At 34.3% G+C, this 20,234-nt stretch overlaps 3 protein-coding genes and 1 long non-coding RNA gene across 4 annotated transcripts in view; 2 read left to right on the forward strand and 2 right to left on the reverse strand.

The window, feature by feature from the left end:
• Positions 1 to 3,081: 3,081 nt before the first annotated feature.
• On the forward strand, positions 3,082 to 10,596 carry hgo (homogentisate 1,2-dioxygenase). Its single transcript, XM_011638145.3, has 8 exons — positions 3,082 to 3,404; positions 3,667 to 3,802; positions 4,276 to 4,421; positions 4,652 to 4,838; positions 4,917 to 5,096; positions 5,337 to 5,560; positions 5,973 to 6,099; positions 8,915 to 10,596. Exons 1-8 carry the CDS (start codon positions 3,387 to 3,389, stop codon positions 9,241 to 9,243), a joined length of 1,347 nt encoding a protein of 448 aa, XP_011636447.2. The 5' UTR covers positions 3,082 to 3,386; the 3' UTR covers positions 9,244 to 10,596.
• LOC148938231 (uncharacterized) lies at positions 5,643 to 7,956 on the reverse strand. The gene is made up of 2 exons (XR_016141353.1): positions 7,657 to 7,956; positions 5,643 to 6,111 (listed from the first exon to the last, which is right to left on the reverse strand). It is a non-coding gene; the product is annotated as an uncharacterized LOC148938231 (long non-coding RNA).
• A 764-nt stretch (positions 10,597 to 11,360) lies between the features above and the next one.
• LOC105426763 (uncharacterized) lies at positions 11,361 to 15,556 on the forward strand. The gene is made up of 9 exons (XM_011638146.3): positions 11,361 to 11,706; positions 12,909 to 12,969; positions 13,039 to 13,194; positions 13,324 to 13,554; positions 13,637 to 13,948; positions 14,051 to 14,155; positions 14,268 to 14,425; positions 14,598 to 14,997; positions 15,208 to 15,556. The coding sequence occupies exons 1-9, from the start codon at positions 11,599 to 11,601 to the stop codon at positions 15,429 to 15,431; spliced, it is 1,755 nt and encodes a 584-aa protein (XP_011636448.1). The 5' UTR covers positions 11,361 to 11,598; the 3' UTR covers positions 15,432 to 15,556.
• Positions 15,557 to 15,896: 340 nt separating this feature from the next.
• Ret (protein kinase receptor Ret oncogene) overlaps positions 15,897 to 20,234 on the reverse strand; it is a 55,262-nt gene continuing 50,924 nt past the window's right edge. The window contains exons 18-20 of the mRNA XM_011638147.3: positions 19,779 to 19,980; positions 17,926 to 18,104; positions 15,897 to 17,722 (exon numbers count right to left, since the gene is read on the reverse strand). Coding sequence (XP_011636449.2) covers positions 17,319 to 17,722; positions 17,926 to 18,104; positions 19,779 to 19,980 — 785 coding nt within the window. The 3' untranslated portion in view covers positions 15,897 to 17,318. The remainder of the gene's footprint in view (positions 17,723 to 17,925; positions 18,105 to 19,778; positions 19,981 to 20,234) is intronic.

Raw genomic sequence — 20,234 nt, forward strand, 5'->3', positions numbered from 1 at the left:
TTCTTTTTAATAAAAGCGGATTATTATATTTTCTCCTTTTGCGGCCGATTAATCAAACGGAATTAGTTCGAGCATGGCAAAGAAATGTCAAGGTTATTGCTTTTTATTATATAAAATTTATATAAAATTGACGTAATAAGAAGTTAAAATTATTACATGTCTATATGACTTGTAAAAATATTAATTCATTCATCATCAATTCTAAAGTTTTTAATTATATTTTTATTAATTTTTAAGCAACATTGGGATTTTTAATTCACTTGGAATTCGACAAAATGTCACTGGTTCGGTGAAATTAACGGACATGCAATCAAGAAATTTATAATTTATTAAATTTAACGTTGTTAAATCATCTGTGAAGTCAGTTTTAACATATATTAGCTTTTCTATAACTCTGTATTTTCCGCGACCAAAATAAAACTAGTTTGAGTAGAGTTCCGAGTTGACGTCGACAGTGCCTCGAGAATTCAGCACTTCTCGATACGTAGTTGGTCTCTTATCAAAAAAAAACTTTATACCTTAACTGTCACCTCGATTTTTGTCAGTTTGAAAACCAGTTGGATCAGTATTGCGCAACGCACAAAGTGCAGTAGAATTTTCCATCGTTTTTTATGCATATCGGAATTCATTTTTGCAAAATGTATAAGTAACACCTGGTGATCAAACTGACGTGTACAAATACGGATAGATGAATAAACAAACGTTGATTACGTAAATCACACTAAATTTGAGATATTATTATATAAATATTACACATTAACATTACATTACATATAATATATATTATTATATTAAATTGCTGCAATTAGCAAATGAGTACAGGTCATGCAAATTTTGTTAACAAGCTAGACGAGAGTCTAGACTCTCGTCTAGCTTGTTAACAAAATTTGCATGATGTAATGTTAATGTGTAATATTTATATAATATCTCAAATTGTTTTTTATATTGCAAGGCAGTTGTCCTGCAATTGCTTTAGCGTGGCATTTTCGCGAATTGTTCTATTTGTCTTGCCGTGATCTAAGATTGTGAGTCACGCTCCTTCACCATCGTCGATTTATTCGCGATGCAACCGCGAATTGCAAAGTTGTTTGCGGTAAAAGCTGCAATTAGATTCCTCTTTTTTTTTTCTCGCAATCGTGCGTCGTGTCGCTCGCGAAAACAACGCGTGATCATATGCAAATCCACCATGCGTTTTAATTATAGCGACGACGATTTCCATTCGATCGTTCATAATAATAATATCGAGATCGACACGTAAAAACACACCGATAATTCGATCCTGTTCGCGGTACAAAAAACCGAAGACTTTTCTAAGCGAACGTGATCGACTCGTCATTATATGCCATCAGTAAATGACTGATCCTCCGCATGGTGAAAGTCCGAGAATATGGAGCGCAATTATGACAAATGCCTCGGTTATAGTGAGTGTTATTTTCTGCATTGCAATTGCGCTTTCCGAGCGAGTTTACGTCCGAACTGTTATACGAATGTCGTTTATTGTTAAATAATGTAAATATAATTTAATACGTATTAACAGAATATTACAAACATGGTATGTACATATATAAAATTTGTTTTATGTTTTAAATACAAAAAAGCTTTATTATATGCGATAGAAGACGTCGACTTTTATTTTATTTTATTTATATTAATTACTACAATTGTATTATATTATTAAATAGTTACGAGAAAGTGTTGCAAGATTGCCAATAATAACAGTTAACGATCTTGAATTGAAATGATACTCTTTACCACTGTTCCTGCGGTTTCATCTGGAACGCGATGTAACAAACGTCTTCGTTGTAATTATGATTGATAGAAATTCACTTATAATTACGCCAAAGGTGCAAGGAGGCGTACTCGTTCGGCGTGACGCAAAACTTTCTCGCGGTCAACAAACTATCCGCGATAACCGATAATCGTCAAGATGAAAACGATTAGATAAGTATGTAGCATCTTCTCTGATGAGCGCGTGCATACAGCATTAGAAATGCTATTTCGGAGATGTGGCAACGTGATCAATTTCAACGAGAAACGAAACGAATTTCTGTTAAACTACAACACTGCTATTCGCTTATCAGAATTGAGATATGAAAACTGAGATCGCGTAATCTTCATGAATCTGTGAGATAAGTTATGTTAAAAGGAAGAAATTGGAGCGGTCGTTATTATCATTGATATTTGGAATAAATGTATACTTTTTAATAATCCTTAGTATTATTTCTTATCTTTATTTTTAACATTTAAATCACATCCTATTTTTTAAGTTTTATATATGTAGTAATAATATTTTATATTTGTAATTGTATACAAAGTTATGACATCATATAGAAAAAAATCTATTTGTAGTATTAAATTCGGGTTAATTAATTAAAATTTTAAAGATTATTTATATGATGTAATCATAGAATAATAATAATAATAAATAATTAAAAATCATAAAATAATTATCATCATTTCATCATTATCATGAAATAATTTAAAAAAACTATGTAAATGTCATAAAATACGTGTTCGCATTCTTTGAAACGAGTGTTACAAACAAGTCAAGTTTATAAATTTTTAAATGATGTAGTCAACCAACAAAACATCTATCTATAGTTTGATGTTGACAATACACGCCTTTTCTGCTCGTAATAAATCATAAATTTTCCTTAAAGATATAAGAGTATTTTCAATAAACACAATCGAGCATCATTATGCAAATGCAGACACACCGCGAAAAAATCTGAAAAATCTATGTAAAAAATTTATTTCTTTTTTCTTGAGAATAATGTTGGAAACATTATAATATTCGAATTATTAGCAAACATTATCATAGTCAGATTGATAATTCTAATTTTAATTTAAGTATGAAATAAAGATATATGGAGATAATAGAGAAAATATTAAAGGGGAAATACTATTATTTAATAGATCCTCATTGTGTGAGAAATTCAAGGCTTAACTTTAAGAAACAAAACGACGAAATCAAGATTCATCTTAGACATTCTCGTGGAAAATATCTGACGGTGTTGGAAACTGATTTGAATATGGTTCACACGGCTCGATATCAAACGATGAGCTTGGTGTCGTTATTAGAGGCTCGTCTTGGCCGCCAGAGGCTCGACGATAAATTCTATGACGTGATGTGGAATTTCTAGCTCTTTGACTGGTTATCAGAGACGGCCGTGCCTATTAAACGTGGCCGTGCCTACATGGATAGTCGTGCCCGATTGGTCCAGGAGTGAATAAACATGTTTTTTGCATAATACCAATCTCTCGTCGTTATTGCGTCGTCTAAGGACGACCACATTTATATAAAACGAGAGAGTGCCGCGGAAATCTCCGTATTTTACATCAAGAAAAGAAACGCCGTGTTACCAAAGAGAAGAATCACTAACATCATGAAAGACGAGCTCAAGGTAGCGAAACCGTCCATTTTGATATACCGACTTTTTGGAGGATTTCAGTGTTGCTCTGTTTAAAAGATATTTTTCTTTTTGTAACATTGCTAAAGAAAAATTTTCTTTTTATCGCGGAAGTAATAATTGAAAATTATTTTTACTTAAATAATTTTTAAATGGCATTTTTTAATAGTCCAGAATTTTTCACATAATTTTGTTTAAAATTTGTGTTAATGTTTAATGGGAAGAAAATAGCGTATTATCGAGAAGTATCTTTTAGTATCTTACGGGATTTGGCTGTGAATTCTCCAGCGAAGATGAGCGTTGTCCAGGAGCACTTCCTATTGGACAGAACAATCCACAGAAGTGTCCATACGGTCTTTATGCCGAACAATTGTCAGGCACAGCGTTCACCGGTGAATAAAATTACTTTAACTTGCAATATCCTTTCAATATTTTTGACAACCTGTTTTGTAAAATATTTCGTATTTTGATTATGTTTCGACTTGATTTTTATGTCTCTTCTACTTATGTAGCTGTCAAATGATCAGTCTAAATTTAAAACTTAAAAATAATGACTTGTTAAAAATCATCTAGTAAATTATCAAAATTTTGAATAGATAACTTAAAATTATAAATTTTAAATAACGAAATATATAAAAAAAATTTATTTTTTATCTTAAAAATGATACATTTTATTACATTAAATAGAGAGTGATTGTCTTGAATCTTTAACTTGTCACTTTATCAGTTTCTGATAAAAAGATATTAAGATACTGTGAATAATGTGATACTGTAATAAATGTCGTTACTTGGATCCTTTATCATTGCATTGTTGAATTGAGTTCAATAAATTTTTATTTGTTTTTTTATTATTTTCACTTCTTAGTTCCGAGAAGTCAAAATAAAAGATCATGGCTATATCGAATGAGACCATCCGTCGTTCACAGTCCGTTCAAATCTTTCACTAGAGCTTGTGGTGCCGAATCTTTTGTAAAAAGCAATTGGAACGAGACCCATCCCAATCCAAACCAGGTAAACTTCCATAATATCAAATTAAAAACTTCAACGCTATAATGATCTAATTGAGTGATTAATTTAAATCTAGTTTTTTCAATTTTTTTTTTTTATTTCTCTCCCTTTTTACCGATCTTTTTATAATCATAGAAAAACAAGTTAGATTTTTATTGCACTGCACTCTTTAATTAATTAACGGAGACTTAAAAGATTAGCTTCTATAAAGCTAAAGACTATTCATATTTTAGTTAAGATGGAAGATTTTCGACGTTCCAAGTCGACGGGATCCCGAAGTCGATTTTATCGAGGGTCTTCACACTCTCTGCGGTGCCGGCGATCCCAAGATGCGCCAGGGTGTTGCAGTACACGTGTACTTATGCAATGCTTCTATGAAGGATAGGGCTTCCTACAATGCTGATGGTGATTTTCTTATCGGTAAGTAGTAAGAGGGCGGAATTACTTTTTCTTAAAGAGAAAAATATGTATCAACTAAATTTTATTTCGGGTTTGCAGTGCCACAATTAGGCGCTTTGCAAATTATCACCGAGTTCGGTAAGATGCGATGCGAGCCGAACGAGATATGCGTCATTCAGCAGGGGATGAGATTTTCTGTGACCGTCTTCGGCCCGTCCAGGGGTTATATCCTTGAGGTTTTCGACAATCACTTCCAGCTGCCAGAATTGGGACCGATAGGTAACTTAATTATTACTTACACTTAATATTTTTTAAGAAACTTAGAAATATTAATCTCCGAAATCAACTCTCTCGACGTTAAAGGTAGATTAAATTCTCATTTCATTTTCGACGTAAAGTCTGTTGAAAAATAATAGTGCGGCCATGTCGACGTTGAAAACTTAAATATGTTTCATCAGGAAGATTTGATAAATTAATGCTTCTTCAATGAATGGGTTAATGAGCGGGGCTAATGCGCAGGGGCGAATGGCCTGGCGAATCCGAGAGACTTTCAGACGCCGGTGGCTTGGTACGAGGATCGCGAGATCGATTACGAGATCGTATGTAAATATCAGGGAAAGTTGTTTGTAACTAAGCAAGGTCACAGTCCCTTCGATGTGGTCGCCTGGCACGGCAATTACGTGCCTTACAAATATGATCTCGATAGGTTCATGGTCATCAATTCCGTCTCCTTTGATCACTGCGTGAGTAAACACTATCGTAAACATAGTTATCTAACAAAGTTTTAAGATTAAAAAAAAAGTTTCTATAAATTACATCAAAGTATCATATATAAAATATTTTTATTGAGAAAATTAATTATTTGAGAAAATTGATTATTTGAGAAAATTGATTATTTGAGAAAAAAGCTTGTCAAATAATTGAAAATTATCTTCACTAGTAAGTTTGTTTTTTTCTTAATTTTCTTCACCTTTTTTTGTTTTTTTTTCTTAATTCTTTCAATATTTATTTTGGCAAACAGTTGTGTATACACAATTTTCGATTCTTTTACACGCTTATCAGATGTTTTATACGTTTATTCTTTTATATGCTTATCAGATTGATTTTTCAAATTCAATGATTACTTTTGGGATAAGTGATTTAATTAATTTGCAGGATCCGTCTATCTTTACCGTGTTAACATGTCCCACTAACAAGCCTGGAACTGCCGCAGCCGATTTCGTGATCTTTCCACCTCGATGGTCCGTGCAGGAGCACACTTTCCGACCCCCTTACTATCATAGTAAGTATATTCCTATGTAGAAAGTATATTCCTTTTATGTTTGCCGAAGCAAAGATGAAGTTAACTTGTGCAAACTACTTTTCACACTATTTGATGCAAAGAAAATCAAATCGTATGCCAAATGATGTTAACAAGATAAAGCATTATTTGAAAATTGCTATAATTTCCTTGAATTTATTTAATTGCTATAATTTCATTAAATTCGATTAAATTTACATTTAAGCAAAAAAAAAAAAATATAAGTTTGACAAGTATTCTGAATTATGGAAATATGTCCAAAATTGTCAGAAATCAAATTACGTGTCAATGATGTTTAACAAGATGAAATATTATTTGAAGATTGCTATAATTTCAAGTCGTTTGTTTAAATTACATTTAAGAAGGGAAAAATACAAGTTTGACAAGTATTTTTCTGGATTTTTATGGAAATGTGTCAAAAATTGTAGAAAACAAAATTAAACATTAGATATTAAAATTAGTTAAGTTAAATAAAATTTATTAAATTCAAGATGCTTTGGATAGAGATGTTTTTTTATATCTCCTTTAGATCTTTTGGATCTTTTGAATCGCTTACTAACCATTCGACAGCAATTTAATGATCAAAGTACCGATCCGTCGATCCATGACGCATTGGACACGGTATATCTGCGAGAAATTGCGGATTCTGCGGCTTTTTACCTGTCATTCACCGGTCTCATGGGGTCGATTACACGCGACAAGAGTTCGAGCGAGTGCTAGTCGAACTCGACTCCGTGGCATCTTCGTTCCGGAAGAGCGCTTCTGAAAATTGTGCAACCGAGTTGCTCGGAGAAAACTCGAAATTTTTCCCGGCGGCCGATCGGCACAATGTCTCTTTCTCCGACAGGTCGTTTCACCGATTTCCTGTCACTGCGATTCCGATCCGATTGATTATGACGAGACGGGACGGGCCACTTTCGTTCGATCGTCGCGATCGTCCTTGTCGTCGCAGTTGTATTTCGCTGCATTATCGCGCTCTCCTGTCGGGAAAGTCCATCGCGTGCAAAGAGAAAGACGCACGTACGCACGATGCCTATCGACGAGGACGCATCCTTACAAGTTTAATAATTAGGTGCTACGAGAAGCGGCTATTATCGAAATGTTGAATGTCCGTTGAAATTTCGTTGTATGGGATTTAAGTTACGCACGTGCAAAATTATAGGATCGATCAGAGCAGCCGTTAAAGACAGCAGATTACACGCGTGATAGTATTTCCGTTCGTAAAATTAATACTGACTATCGAGGTTTTTTATTAAAAACAACGTCTTGTCAATTAATGTCACAAATAAGCGGAAAGAATAATTGTTATGTTTATTATATCGAAAGTGAGTATCGAAAGCGTATATATATATATATATATATATCATATCGGCAATATTAAAGTAACTCAAGAAATAAAATTTAACGAATAATTCTTAGCTAAAGCTAACTTTTTAAATAATAATTTTAATTTTACAAATAACTGGTTGTATTTTTAGTGAATTTTTTTAAATCAAATATTTGTACTTTTGTTTTAGTTTTTTAGTACAAGCCTTTTACCTCATAGTTCCACATTGTCGCTAGTTTCATGTCTCGCGCCTCCATAATTCCTGGAGTACGGAGTAATTTTCCAAGTTTTCCTTACGTAGGAGGGTGTTGCATTCTTCTTATTTACACAATTTTATTTTCGCTGATTTGAAACTATGCAACAACGTAAACGAGGCTATGCGCAATACGTCGTATCTCGGAATACGTTTGAGTACCAGTAAGAGTAGCCGTTCGCTGCTTTCTCCGAGATTTGATAACCAGTATAGCTGCGTGTTCAATGCGGGCCATTCTCCACGTTAATGAATAAGTCGGCGGCGCGTGGAGAGCGATAATATGCAAAATGTGCGTGTAATTTCCATTGCAGATCCGGCCGGTCTCGTTGAATTCGCGATCGCATGATCTCGTGACGTCTACATGCTCGTATACGCATATCGACTTGTCGGTGATATATCCGTCAACGATAAGGAATAACATTGACTAAAGTCGATTCATTATGGATCATAAACGCTTTACTCGGCGTTTGTTAACATATGCAAAGTGAATATTACATATCTTGCGAGAAATTTTGTTCGAGTGTCCGATATCTCTGAAGTCAAATCGTTCCTGTTATTTGGACGTAGAATTTTGTCGGAGGTTCAAGAGTATATTGATACGTTCCAGTAATTATTTCTTTTAACAAGATGCGAATATTCTGCAGAATTAATTTACACAGTTGATGCAGTCAACGGTAAGGTAACGGTTTCTTTAGAAATTCGACTAGATAATTTGAAACAGATAACATGTAATGATAATGAGCTGGTATATAGTTATTTTTTTAGTATCCTTTTAAATACTATATATAATTTATGTTGATCTATGCTGAACATTGGTGTTATATTATTAAACGTTCTATTATTTATGGATATTATATTATTTACATATATTATTATTTAAATAAAATGATTTATTTACTATGGTACCTTTTTCTCTATTCGTAATTGAATTATTCTAGAAATGTAAAAATTATATAAAAAGTTATTTAATTTTTTTTTTGCTTATTTAATTCTTACAATTCACAAAAATATGAAACTTAGAAAAATAATGATAAAAACATTTTACATCTTTTATGATTGAAAATTGAAAATAAAACAAACAATTGATCTTTTTCTAATGCTTTTAATGACAATGACAATTATATTTTTGTTTCAATTTTTTTTTATTAATTTATACAGCGCAATTTATAGACATTTCTGAAAGCAACAAACCTGAAATTTTGCTGTTAAATTTTTAGGAAACTGTATGAGCGAGTTTATGGGGTTAATAAAGGGTCGATACGAGGCAAAGGAGGACGGTTTCTCTGCCGGTGGTGCTTCATTGCATTCTATTATGACTCCGCACGGTCCTGATGTACAGTGTTTTGAGACCGCGTCCAAGAACGAGCTGATGCCAGAACGGATCGCCGACGATACGCAGGCGTTTATGTTCGAGACCTCGTATGGCATGGCCGTGACAGAATGGGCCGCTAAGCTTTGCAACAAGCTGGACAACGACTACTATAAATGCTGGCAGGATCTACGGAAGCATTTTGATCCCACTGATAAGCAGGCCAAAACCACTTAACGCAACAATCAGATGTCTTCATCTTTGCGCAGGAGACGGACTGTCGTCAGCGAGATAAATCTTTAACGTTTCTCAATCTTTTGTCGTGGCAAAAAGAAAAGTAAAATCATTATCTTTTACATACAACACGTATTTTAACAACTGTTTTATCCTCGCGAAAAGGAAAATTTATTTTGACGATTTATTTTATTTTACGAAAAGAGAGAACAGTCAGCCTTTTTCCTTCAATATATTTTTCTATTTAAGATTATTAAATACGTTAATGGTCTTTTTAGATATTTTTTTATTATTATTAAATATTGATCTAAACGAATATTAACATATTTTTGCTGTTGAGGGAATGCGCATTTTTCTTCTCTTCCGGCTACTTCTTTCATGGTATGTCGCATTCATGGGGATATCGTGCAAAACTGCAAAATTATCTGGTGCGTATAGCTAGGACTGATTATAAATTCGCAAACATCACGTTCATATGAAGAATGTTGCCGGGTGCAAAGAACTTTTAATCACATCTATACGTTATTACCGAGATCAGTTCACTATATGCAATAATTTGATGAAAGTATGTTAAATTGTGCATTACTGACATTTAAAAGAATTTCAACTTATTTGAAATGCCATTTAGATATTATAAAAATACTTATTAATTATTATGATTTAATACATATTATTATATAATTACATATATAAATTACATATATAATACATATAAAAATTTTTAATATCTCTCAACAAAACTAGCCATATGACTATCAAATGAGCCTCTTAAAAATTAATTGACCAATTATATAAAATAAGAGCTAAAAAGTTAATGAAATTATAACATTATATAATATAAGTTATATAATCATGAGTTCATACTAAAATTAAAAAAAAATTTACAAAAAATAGAGTTGATTAGTTTAGTTTTCGAGAAGCTTAAATATTTCACATAATTAATTAATAAATCCGAAATCAGCATCAGCGAATTCAAGATATTTAGATAGATTTTAGACTTACTTTAAGAGAACAAATAATCTTATAAACTTATCCTATAAGATAACCAGAATAATAGTTGTTAATAGCTAAGAGTTTTATGAAAATTATCATAACTCGCGTAACTAAGCATAATTTGAATGTTAATATCTGCGTGACTATTATCATAGAAATCATATAATTCTTTGAAATGAGATACTTTCAATAAGTTTTTTGTAATTTAAAAGTTTAATATTACATCTCGCATAATCTTAGCATTGTAAAAAAAATTAATAAGTTAAAATATTATTTTATAATTATTTAGTCCGAAACTTTGTTTAATCAATGAAATATTATAATTCTGTAGGAAAATTCTGGAATAAAAAGAGTAAAAAATTATGTGAGACATTTATTGCAAATAATTGATGTTAATTCTATTCAAAAGTTAAAATATTACAAAATTGTAGAAATTTATTCTAAAATAGCAACATATGTTATCATAATAAGTAATTGTCGTGTCCATAGCGGCAGAATTCGCGATAAGATTATAAATCTTACTTTATCTGAGATCTGACGTCTGTACTAAACGTTTTTATGAAATCACCTTATTAATGAAGACAAATAAAAGTGTTATTTTTTAAATTTTGTAACGCGTGACAAGTGACAAGTTTATCATTATATGTGACAAGTTTATCATTTTAAATACATGCTTTATACTTCCGTAATAAAATTATTTATAAAACAAGAAATATAATAATATATTTTTCTCTCACTTTCTCTTCTTTTATTCTAATTAAATATCTCATTAATTAATTTCTGCAGTTCGAAAATATATTCTAATTATATCTCAACACAGCGCACTATTGTTCTTTATCTTATCGAGATATCAGGAAATTTATCTTTCTTCCTCTTAACACAATTAATTTTCTGTGCCTTATAAATTTCGTGCCTTATAGATCTGTGCTAAAAATACATAATATGCTCCGAGATTCAAAAGTAGTAGTCTACATACTTCTTTTGTATTTTTTCTTTCATCGAGTCACCATCATTCGCTGTGACGTTCGCTGAATAAGCTTGAATAACTTGAGTCATCGATGATCCATCTTGTAGAGATCGTTGTTGTCGACGACAAGCGACAGAAGCAGTACCTGTCATTTCCAGCAGAGCTTTCCTCACGTCGACGCGCAGTTTGTGACCTCGCATCCAACCGAGGTGGTCGTTGACGTTGTTCCGCGTTGTGACATTTCGCATTATTCGACGTGGAATGCAAGTTATAAGATAGTGCTCGGCACCGTGGTGAAACATCAGATTCTACTGTTTGTTTGACATGTCGAGATCAACGACACGTGCCGTCTATCGAACGCTGTGCATCGTCGTCAAGTGATCACTCAACTCAGAAAAATGCACAAGATTATTCACAACGGCATCTTCATCGCCGCGGTCGTCCTGTGCTCGTTTACTGGACGTACCTTGGCTTCTTATTGTTATCCGGATTACTGTCAGAACCTGGTGAGTATCGATACTCCACTCATGTGATCGATTCGAAAGTATCAGGTTTTGTGAAGTAATGTCACAACGGAAACGTCTCGACAATCACATGCTTTGTTTACACGTCAACTCATTCAATTTTAATTATATTAAATCTGATTAGTTAGTATTATATCAATTTTAGGTCAAACTGTTAGAACAAAGGTGTTAGATATAATCTTTTTCTTATCGTTTTGTGATTTGAATCGTCCTCTTCAGTTGATCTTTGATATTATGAATTTGTTACTTTTGGAACGATATGTATCTATCGCGTCATGTATACAGGATATTTCATACATTTCGTGCATAATTTTTAAACGAAAATTCTTTCAATTCAAAGATAATCTTTTTTCGATGAAAATATTGAAGTATCAATAATTTTCGTTGCAAGTGGAAAAGAAATAAGCCAAAAACATCTTCGTATTTTTTAAGAATTATAGATTGTGAAATTACATTTGCCATTAATTCTAAATAAACTTTATTTTAAAAAATTCTAATTTAAAATTTATGATAAATTAAATGAAAAATTGCTGTAAAAGGTCTCATTTGTACAGGAATTCTTATGTTATCGCTCCGCGATATGTGTATATATATTGTGATCGATCTTTCCATTTCTTCCACCCTTAAGCGATTAGAACAATGTCTTTCCGTTATGAAGAAAAACAATGAATTTGCGAATAAAGACCGTTAGAAATTTGTCTTATAATTCTGAGTAAATCCTCTGATCATCCTACAAATTAATATTTTTGCAAAGAAAAAGCGCTTTTTTATTAATCAGACTCCGCCTTTAATTACATTTGTTATTTAATTCTGCATAAACTTTATTTAAGAAATTCTAATTTAAAAAAAGTAAGAATAAACAGTTACCATAAATGGTAATCTTGTTCAATATTTTTGTCAAGATAAACCTTAAATTAATCAGATTCTCCTTTACAAGTAATACAAGCAAGGCTATTTATATGGATGTGATTGATGTGAATTTTAATTTGCGCATTGTAAAAAAATAGATAATAAGAATCGACAAATGATAAATACTGGTTTGTTATGTAATGAATGATAATAAAATCTGAAATAACAATTTATCTTAACTGATTCGATCATATAATCTTTTTCTCTATTTTTTTCGAGTTGTTTAACCAATCTCGCTAGTGATTTTATATCTAAATTTATTTTATTTTTTTTAGACTCACTTGGAGCCAATACCGGGTTTCCAATGCGTACTAACGAAAGTGCAAAAGGGGGAAGGTAGGAAATAATAATCTAATTTCGCGGAGATTGTGTCTCACACTCGTCAAATATTACACGATGTTCTAGATTGTACAAAGCTGAAATTTGAGAATACCGATGTGAAGTCGTCCAAGCGAGATTATCGGACAATTTTCGTGTTAAAGGCGTATGTAATAGACTTCGGCGATTTCTATGGAAGAACGACTGCGTTTAATTTATCGGTCTCGGATATCAATTTTCATAGTAAGGAGACATCCACTGCTGGACAGTATCGAGCAGTATTTAGCACACTGGAAATAAATGAAAACAAGTCTATCTAATTGAACATCTCTTATTGCTCCGCATTAAAAGTCTGTTGTTTATGTGAATCAGGGTTAATCACGCGTTATCAAAATATCCTCAACAAGCGCGAGAGCGCGTGTAGACGGATAGAGTTGTATGGGAACGCCAGCCACCCCGCGCCCAAGGAATTACACGTGTCTTGCCCGTTCTCTGAGGACACGTACGAGGGCTCCTCGTATAGTTTGGAGTATCTTGCGATCGGGGATAATTATGCGTACACTGGAACGTACGTATTCTACGTGCCGCGGCACGAGCATTTCGGTAGGTCACTCATTTTTTTTTTTCTGCTTTTCTTTTTCTTTGCGTTGTCCGTTTTTTCGTAGCCACCCCGAGTCTCTTTCAGGTACTCCGGACATCCAAGTCAAGACGTTCACGCCCTTCGTGTACATTGACATCACGGATCTGTCAGATCTGTCGTTTTACATACAACCGCTCCCGCCGAAGTACAACGTGACGGAGTACAGGGCGTGGGTGATCAACAACGACACGAGGTCGATCGTCCTCGACACGATTATTCCCGCGAGCAGAAACCTCGAAAACATTCGGTATAAATTCTCGGCGCCGGACGGCGTCTATTTCGTCAGCGTCGCGGTTTTGCATCCCGAATGCGACAAATACGGATGCGCGAACAGCACGACGCCATACATACACATAAGTAAATGAGAAATTTAGAAATCTCAAAAGTCAATTTTTTTTTCCTTATATCTCTGTCGGCTCTTCCTTGCAACTGGCTGCTAATGTGTATTCTCACACACAGAACATGTGTCCGATAAACTGCTGATTATGATAATCAGCTTAATATGGATACCACCTGTGCTGTTGTACGCGCTGTATCACGCGTCCAAACTCTACAGAAAGAAGGGTGAGAATTTTTTGTTATTTTTTTTTTTTTCATTCGTGTGAAGACATCTCTCATTCGCTTTAATAAATTATTTTTCTTTTTTTAAGTGTATTTTTATTTTTTTTTAATATAGTTTTAAAGAGAATGGCAACAAAGCCGAATTGCTTGCTGGTGTACTCTCCGACGCATCCATCACATGTGAATGTAATGGCGGAGTTGACCAAGTATCTGCAATGCTGTAGCATCAATGCCATGATCGATATTTTCGATATTCCAAAAACTGCCAGCAAAGTAAGTAATTGGATAAATCGACGATGTGATATTACGGTAATTGCTTTTAAAATAGACCCATCATCCGATAACACGAATTTAATTGACATAATTAATAAACTTGATTAATAATGTATGAATTTGTACGCGATATACGCGAGTTCAGCGAAATAATCGATAAATGTGATCGCAGGACCCAGGGCTCTGGTGCAATACCGCGTTTCAAATCGCGGACGTTGTGCTGATCGCGACGTCTCCGCCGACATTCGCGAAAGCCGACGCGACGATTATTTATCGAAACGTAGACAACCACCTGTTGCGACTGCTGAAGGAGAATTATCCGCGAAGAAACAAGAGGTACTACGCGATACATCTGCCATACTGCAAACCGGACCATATACCGGAGGAGGCGCGGCACTTTAAAAAGTTTTGCATACCCAAGAATTTAATGAGACTTGTGAAAACGATCTATGGTATTTCCTGTCTCCGATTGATCACGTCATCGAATGAATCACTGTTGGAGAGTATCAAGCTCGCCACGATGAAGATCTCCGAGGACGAGTCCAATGCGATGAAGAACACCGAGGAGACCGGTAAGTAACGTTAACGATGCTTGATTTTATTGTAGTGTGTGCACATCTTGCTAACGCTTCGATTTTTTTTTCATATACAAGTCCTCATTCTTCTTATTATAGATGTGATTGATCTTTATCTATTTTAATTTCTTACACTTGACTAGATTGACTAGAATTGATTACTATTGCACTAGTAATTTTACATCAGATATTATGAATTTTTTCTAGACGATTTGTTACCACTGAATGTTGTACAAGAGACAAAAGGGAACGCCGATCCACGTATCGAAGAACGCCCGCCAGACATACTGAACGGCGACATCATACCTCAATCTTTCACAACACGTATCGACGAACTGAATTTACTCGGTGAGACTGACGAAAATAAGTCCTTTGTCATCAATTCTGCGAAAAATGACTGTGAGTTCCGCATAGATAAGCTAAATTTGTAATTTTTTTCTTTTCTTTGTACGAACAACTCACACAAGAAATTGATTTTCTTATTCATTTTCTATTTTGTGTTTGATTTTGTATGCGACGATAGTTGATTAGAATATAAAAATAATTTTTTTATAAATTTCATCATCTTATTTCTAATGCGAATCTATTTCTGCCTCGTGGAACTCGAAACACATTTTTACACATAATTGTATTGCAGTTTGATAAAAAGAATTTTCTTATACATAATCATCTCATATTTTATGCTAAAAATTTACATAAAAGTTTTTAAAAAATAAAATCTTCTCTTTTAAAATAAAAATATTTAAACAAAATGTTCATAATGTATAATGATAAAAATATGAATAATCGCTAATTTTGTCCCTATTCTCTTTTTTCTTATTTATTTTTTTATCTATCTTCAAGAAAATTATTATTGCAACAGGAGAAGAAGCGCTGTTGGAAATCAGGTAAGAATCTCCGTTTAAAAGCGTCTTTTATATGTTTTGAGATATTACAAGAAAATAATATGGCACAATATTAACCGGCTTATAATGCGCTCCATATCGTTGTTATTAACGCCTCAAGTTTAAAAAGGAAAAAGAGCGAACATCAAACGTGATACTAGTCGAAATCATACGCAGTCGTGTAAAATTTGTACGATAAATAACTAGGCTAATCATGGGTGGAATGTTGCGCTTTATACATAAATACAAAAGGGACGATTCCGTCCTCGGTGAGGTACGGTGAAACACAGTCTTCTTCGGATATGACGTCGCGCCAACCGGAGCCCACATTTACGTCTCGTAAAAAATACTACTCTTACAGTTCGTTCGTATCACTTCAGTTTGCGTGCGCTGCTTCGTTGTGTGTGTCGAACACACGAAAGCCACAAAAGCGGACAAGTGCGACAATAGAAAGTATCTCGTTTCGAATGGAAGCGTGATGATTAAGTTTCGGTTGAATAGGGTGCCGTATAACTTCACAACCATGGATATCTATCAGGAAAGATTTGATGGAAGACCAAATCTGCAACTTTTCAAGTTTAAATATTAATATCGTAATTACGCCTCAAGTGGAATCTTTACCGACTTGAAATTAATCGAAAAAATGTGTATGTTTGCACCATCGAGTTTGTAACAGAAACCACTAACTAGGAAACAATCTGTGAACTTATTTTGAGAAATTTGATATTCTCAAAGAGCAACTGATTTTCAAATCTTATTATAGTAGCTCGGTGTAATATACAGAGGATTTTTAAATGCTGAAAAATACAATGATCTTTTCGAAAAATCGCACGAATGATTATAATGCATCAACTATTATCATTAATAGTATTAAAAGCGGTCTTACCAGTGATGATTGACAAACGATTGTACAATTTTAAGTATATAAAAACATAAATTAATTATTAATTTATATTTGGTATAGCAATCGCATTTTGCGTGATATAGTTTACTCCTAACTTTCTACAGAGAAAGTTTTGTTTCAATCAAAAATTCTTCCTTTCAATCAAGAATTCTGTCTGCGATATAATTTAAATCGCGACTTATCCAACTCTACAGAATTAATATTTGTTTTAGCACAAATACAATTTTCATTTGTTTCATTATGTCATCGCTGTTCTTCTTCAATTCCCGCAGATTACCGTAAAACATGGCGCTTTTCATTCTACACGAATCATTCGCTTTCAATTGCTCGCATATACAATTTTCTCTCACACTCCTTTAAATAAATATTCCTTTTCTCGCACAAATTGCAATCAATTTGCAACTAACTGCTCCATCAACTTTTACTTTCTTTCACCTATCCGCCTCAAGAAAACTTGTCAAGATTCGGGAAACCAGCGTGTTTTCCCATTTTGAATTTCTTTATTTGTCAAACAACGCAAGATTATTCGATCAATTTGTCACATTATTGTCACTCTTGTCGTCGTCCACGCTTCCAAACACCAAGAGGTCCTCCGTCTCCGACGATTTTCTTCCCTGCATATCGATGTAGGATTGAGGACGTTCATTGGGAGGTGTTCTCAAATCATTTTCGCTGTTGCTGGTCACGCTCGCGTTTCTCAGCTTTATCGGACTTTCATAGTGATTGGTTTTTAAACTCGCGGCTTGTTCGTTTACGTAAGGCGATTTCACAGGTTCCTCGGGGAAGGACGCTATCGATGGCTGCCAGAGCGCCTGCAGCTTATCCACCTTATCACATTTAGTGACGGGCTCAGAACATATCCGGCCAAGATAGTTGACTGTGTTCGTTTTCAGGATATTGGTAGTTCCGTTGTTTACTTGATCGTTGCTGGAACCTACAAAAGATTTGACTTTAAGATAACTCCGAATCGTTATCTCAAATCGCCAAATGTTTGATTTATGTTATCCCACATAATAATATTTCGAAATGAATTGAAACTAACTCAAACTTCGGAAATTTCTTATCTCTGAATTGTTAAAAGTGGCAATTGTGATAACAGATATTTATGAACGATATCGACGAACTTATTGCACTTACCACTGGCGCTGTCTATAGCTTGTAGAGATGCGAAGTAGGCTTGATTATGGACGGTTCGTGGATTAAGATCGAGATATTCAACACCGTCTTCCAACATGCGTTCCCAATGGCTGGTTAGCTCTTTGAATGACGGTCGCATGCCGGGCTCTTGATGCCAACAGGACACCATCAACTTATATCTAAGAAAAATATCGCTTGTTATAATCGAACCGAAGATGTTTCTCTAGAAGTTGTAAAACATAGGAAATGTCTTTCGTTCTTCGCCTACGCGCGAGAGAGTATGTACTTTTACGATGAGTTTTACGGCGCGCTGAAATAGTAGTTAACCTACTTTATTTTAACTACTGGTGCTTTTCCAAAGTTTTTCCAAGGGCATGGCTTTGACAATAATTTAATTGAAAAGACCGCACATGTTACATTCATAAAGTTAATCATTTTTTCTATTACTTCATTTGTATCTCACACACACACACACACACACACACACACACACACACACACACACACACACACACACACACACACACACACACACACACACACACACACACACACACACACACACACACACACACACACACACACACACACACACACACACACACACACACACACACACACACACACACACACACACACACACACACACACACACACACACACACACACACACACACACACACACACACACACACACACACACACACACACACACACACACACACACACACACACACACACACACACACACACACACACACACACACACACACACACACACACACACACACACACACACACACACACACACACACACACACACACACACACACACACACACACACACACACACACACACACACACACACACACACACACACACACACACACACACACACACACACACACACACACACACACACACACACACACACACACACACACACACACACACACACACACACACACACACACACACACGTTCTAGATCATTAATTATTATTAATAATATATATATATATATATATATATATATATATATATACATATATATATATATATATACACATAATGCATGTGCTGAAGTTGATCTTTCGCAATACCGTGATCTAATCTTCATGAAGATAAATGTTTCACATGTGATATGAAGTCACGCTACATAATCATGAACTCCCTTTGTTAATAATTACTCACAAGTCTCTAATAATAATGAATATCGTATAAGTGATGGTCACGTGCTGTCCTAGCTTTCTTTAATTTTATCATTATTAATTAATTTTCACGATTAGAGCTAATTTAGAAAAAGTTAAGTTTTAAATAAACTATAAATTATAAATATAATTAAAAAAACTATAATTAAAAAAAAAAAAAATTAGGAAGAAAAAAAGAAAAAGAGAGAAAAATATGATAACGGAGAATACATGAATAGTTGACTGTACCCAAATTCTGTTTTAAAATGAACGAATCAGAAATTCCGATTAAACTTATCAGAATTCAGTTTGAACTAATAGAACTTCTGGTTAATTTAAACAGAAATCTGATAATCTCTGATCTCGTTCATTTTGTAGCAAAATTTTGATACAGTGAACCAACTAGTTTTTCCGTGTAATTTTTTTTATACAAAGACAACTCCGAAGAGAAATGATAATTGCTTTGTTAAAGATAATCAGCGCAAACAGCTTTGAAGATGGAAGATAATTATATAGGAAGCGGATTTTACGTAATAAATAATTTAAGTGGAATTAAATTTCTAAAGTGAGCTCAAGATTGATGATCCTCAAGATTGATGAACGCACGCGGCGTTTCGAATCACTGGAAGAGGATAACGCATTTGACGATGGTTAAGCACTTACAACTGTTGCGAGCAGTTGGCCGGCTTTTCCATACGGTATCCGCCCTTTAGCAGATTGTAGAGATTATGCACGTCCACTCCGGGATACGGCGAGGCTCCTAACGTGACCAACTCCCATAGGAGCACGCCGAAGCTCCAAACGTCCGATTTGCTGGTGTACACATGGTCGGCCAGGGATTCCGGCGCCATCCATTTTACGGGCACTGCGGGCACGAATCGTAAAACCTCGGATAACGCGAAGTACGAGCTCGCACGGGCTCGCGCGAGTCATTAAAGGTGTTTTTCTCTCGCGAATCCGCCGAGAGTTACGGCCGGATTACTCCGTCGCGGTTGAATTAGGATCGTTAGTATCAAGCTTGCTAAAAAATTGCCTGCATCTTTGCAATATTGCCTTTTCAATATTGAGTTGTGATACCTTTTATTTGGAAAATTAGATCCTTCATTGTGTTATTTATAA

This window comes from Pogonomyrmex barbatus, unplaced genomic scaffold, assembly GCF_055798465.1.
Source record: "Pogonomyrmex barbatus isolate J1 unplaced genomic scaffold, ASM5579846v1 scaffold1, whole genome shotgun sequence".
Lineage (NCBI taxonomy): Eukaryota > Metazoa > Arthropoda > Insecta > Hymenoptera > Formicidae > Pogonomyrmex > Pogonomyrmex barbatus.

Coding starts and splice junctions, on each gene's coding strand:
- hgo (XM_011638145.3), top strand. Junction 3,803..4,275: donor GTCAGGCACAGCGTTCACCG/GTGAATAAAATT, acceptor TTCACTTCTTAG/TTCCGAGAAGTCAAAATAAA. Junction 6,100..8,914: donor CCGACCCCCTTACTATCATA/GTAAGTATATTC, acceptor TTAAATTTTTAG/GAAACTGTATGAGCGAGTTT.
- LOC105426763 (XM_011638146.3), top strand. CDS start 11,599: ATGCACAAGATTATTCACAACGGCATCTTCATCGCCGCGGTCGTCCTG. Junction 12,970..13,038: donor GAAAGTGCAAAAGGGGGAAG/GTAGGAAATAAT, acceptor ACGATGTTCTAG/ATTGTACAAAGCTGAAATTT. Junction 13,195..13,323: donor CTCGGATATCAATTTTCATA/GTAAGGAGACAT, acceptor TATGTGAATCAG/GGTTAATCACGCGTTATCAA.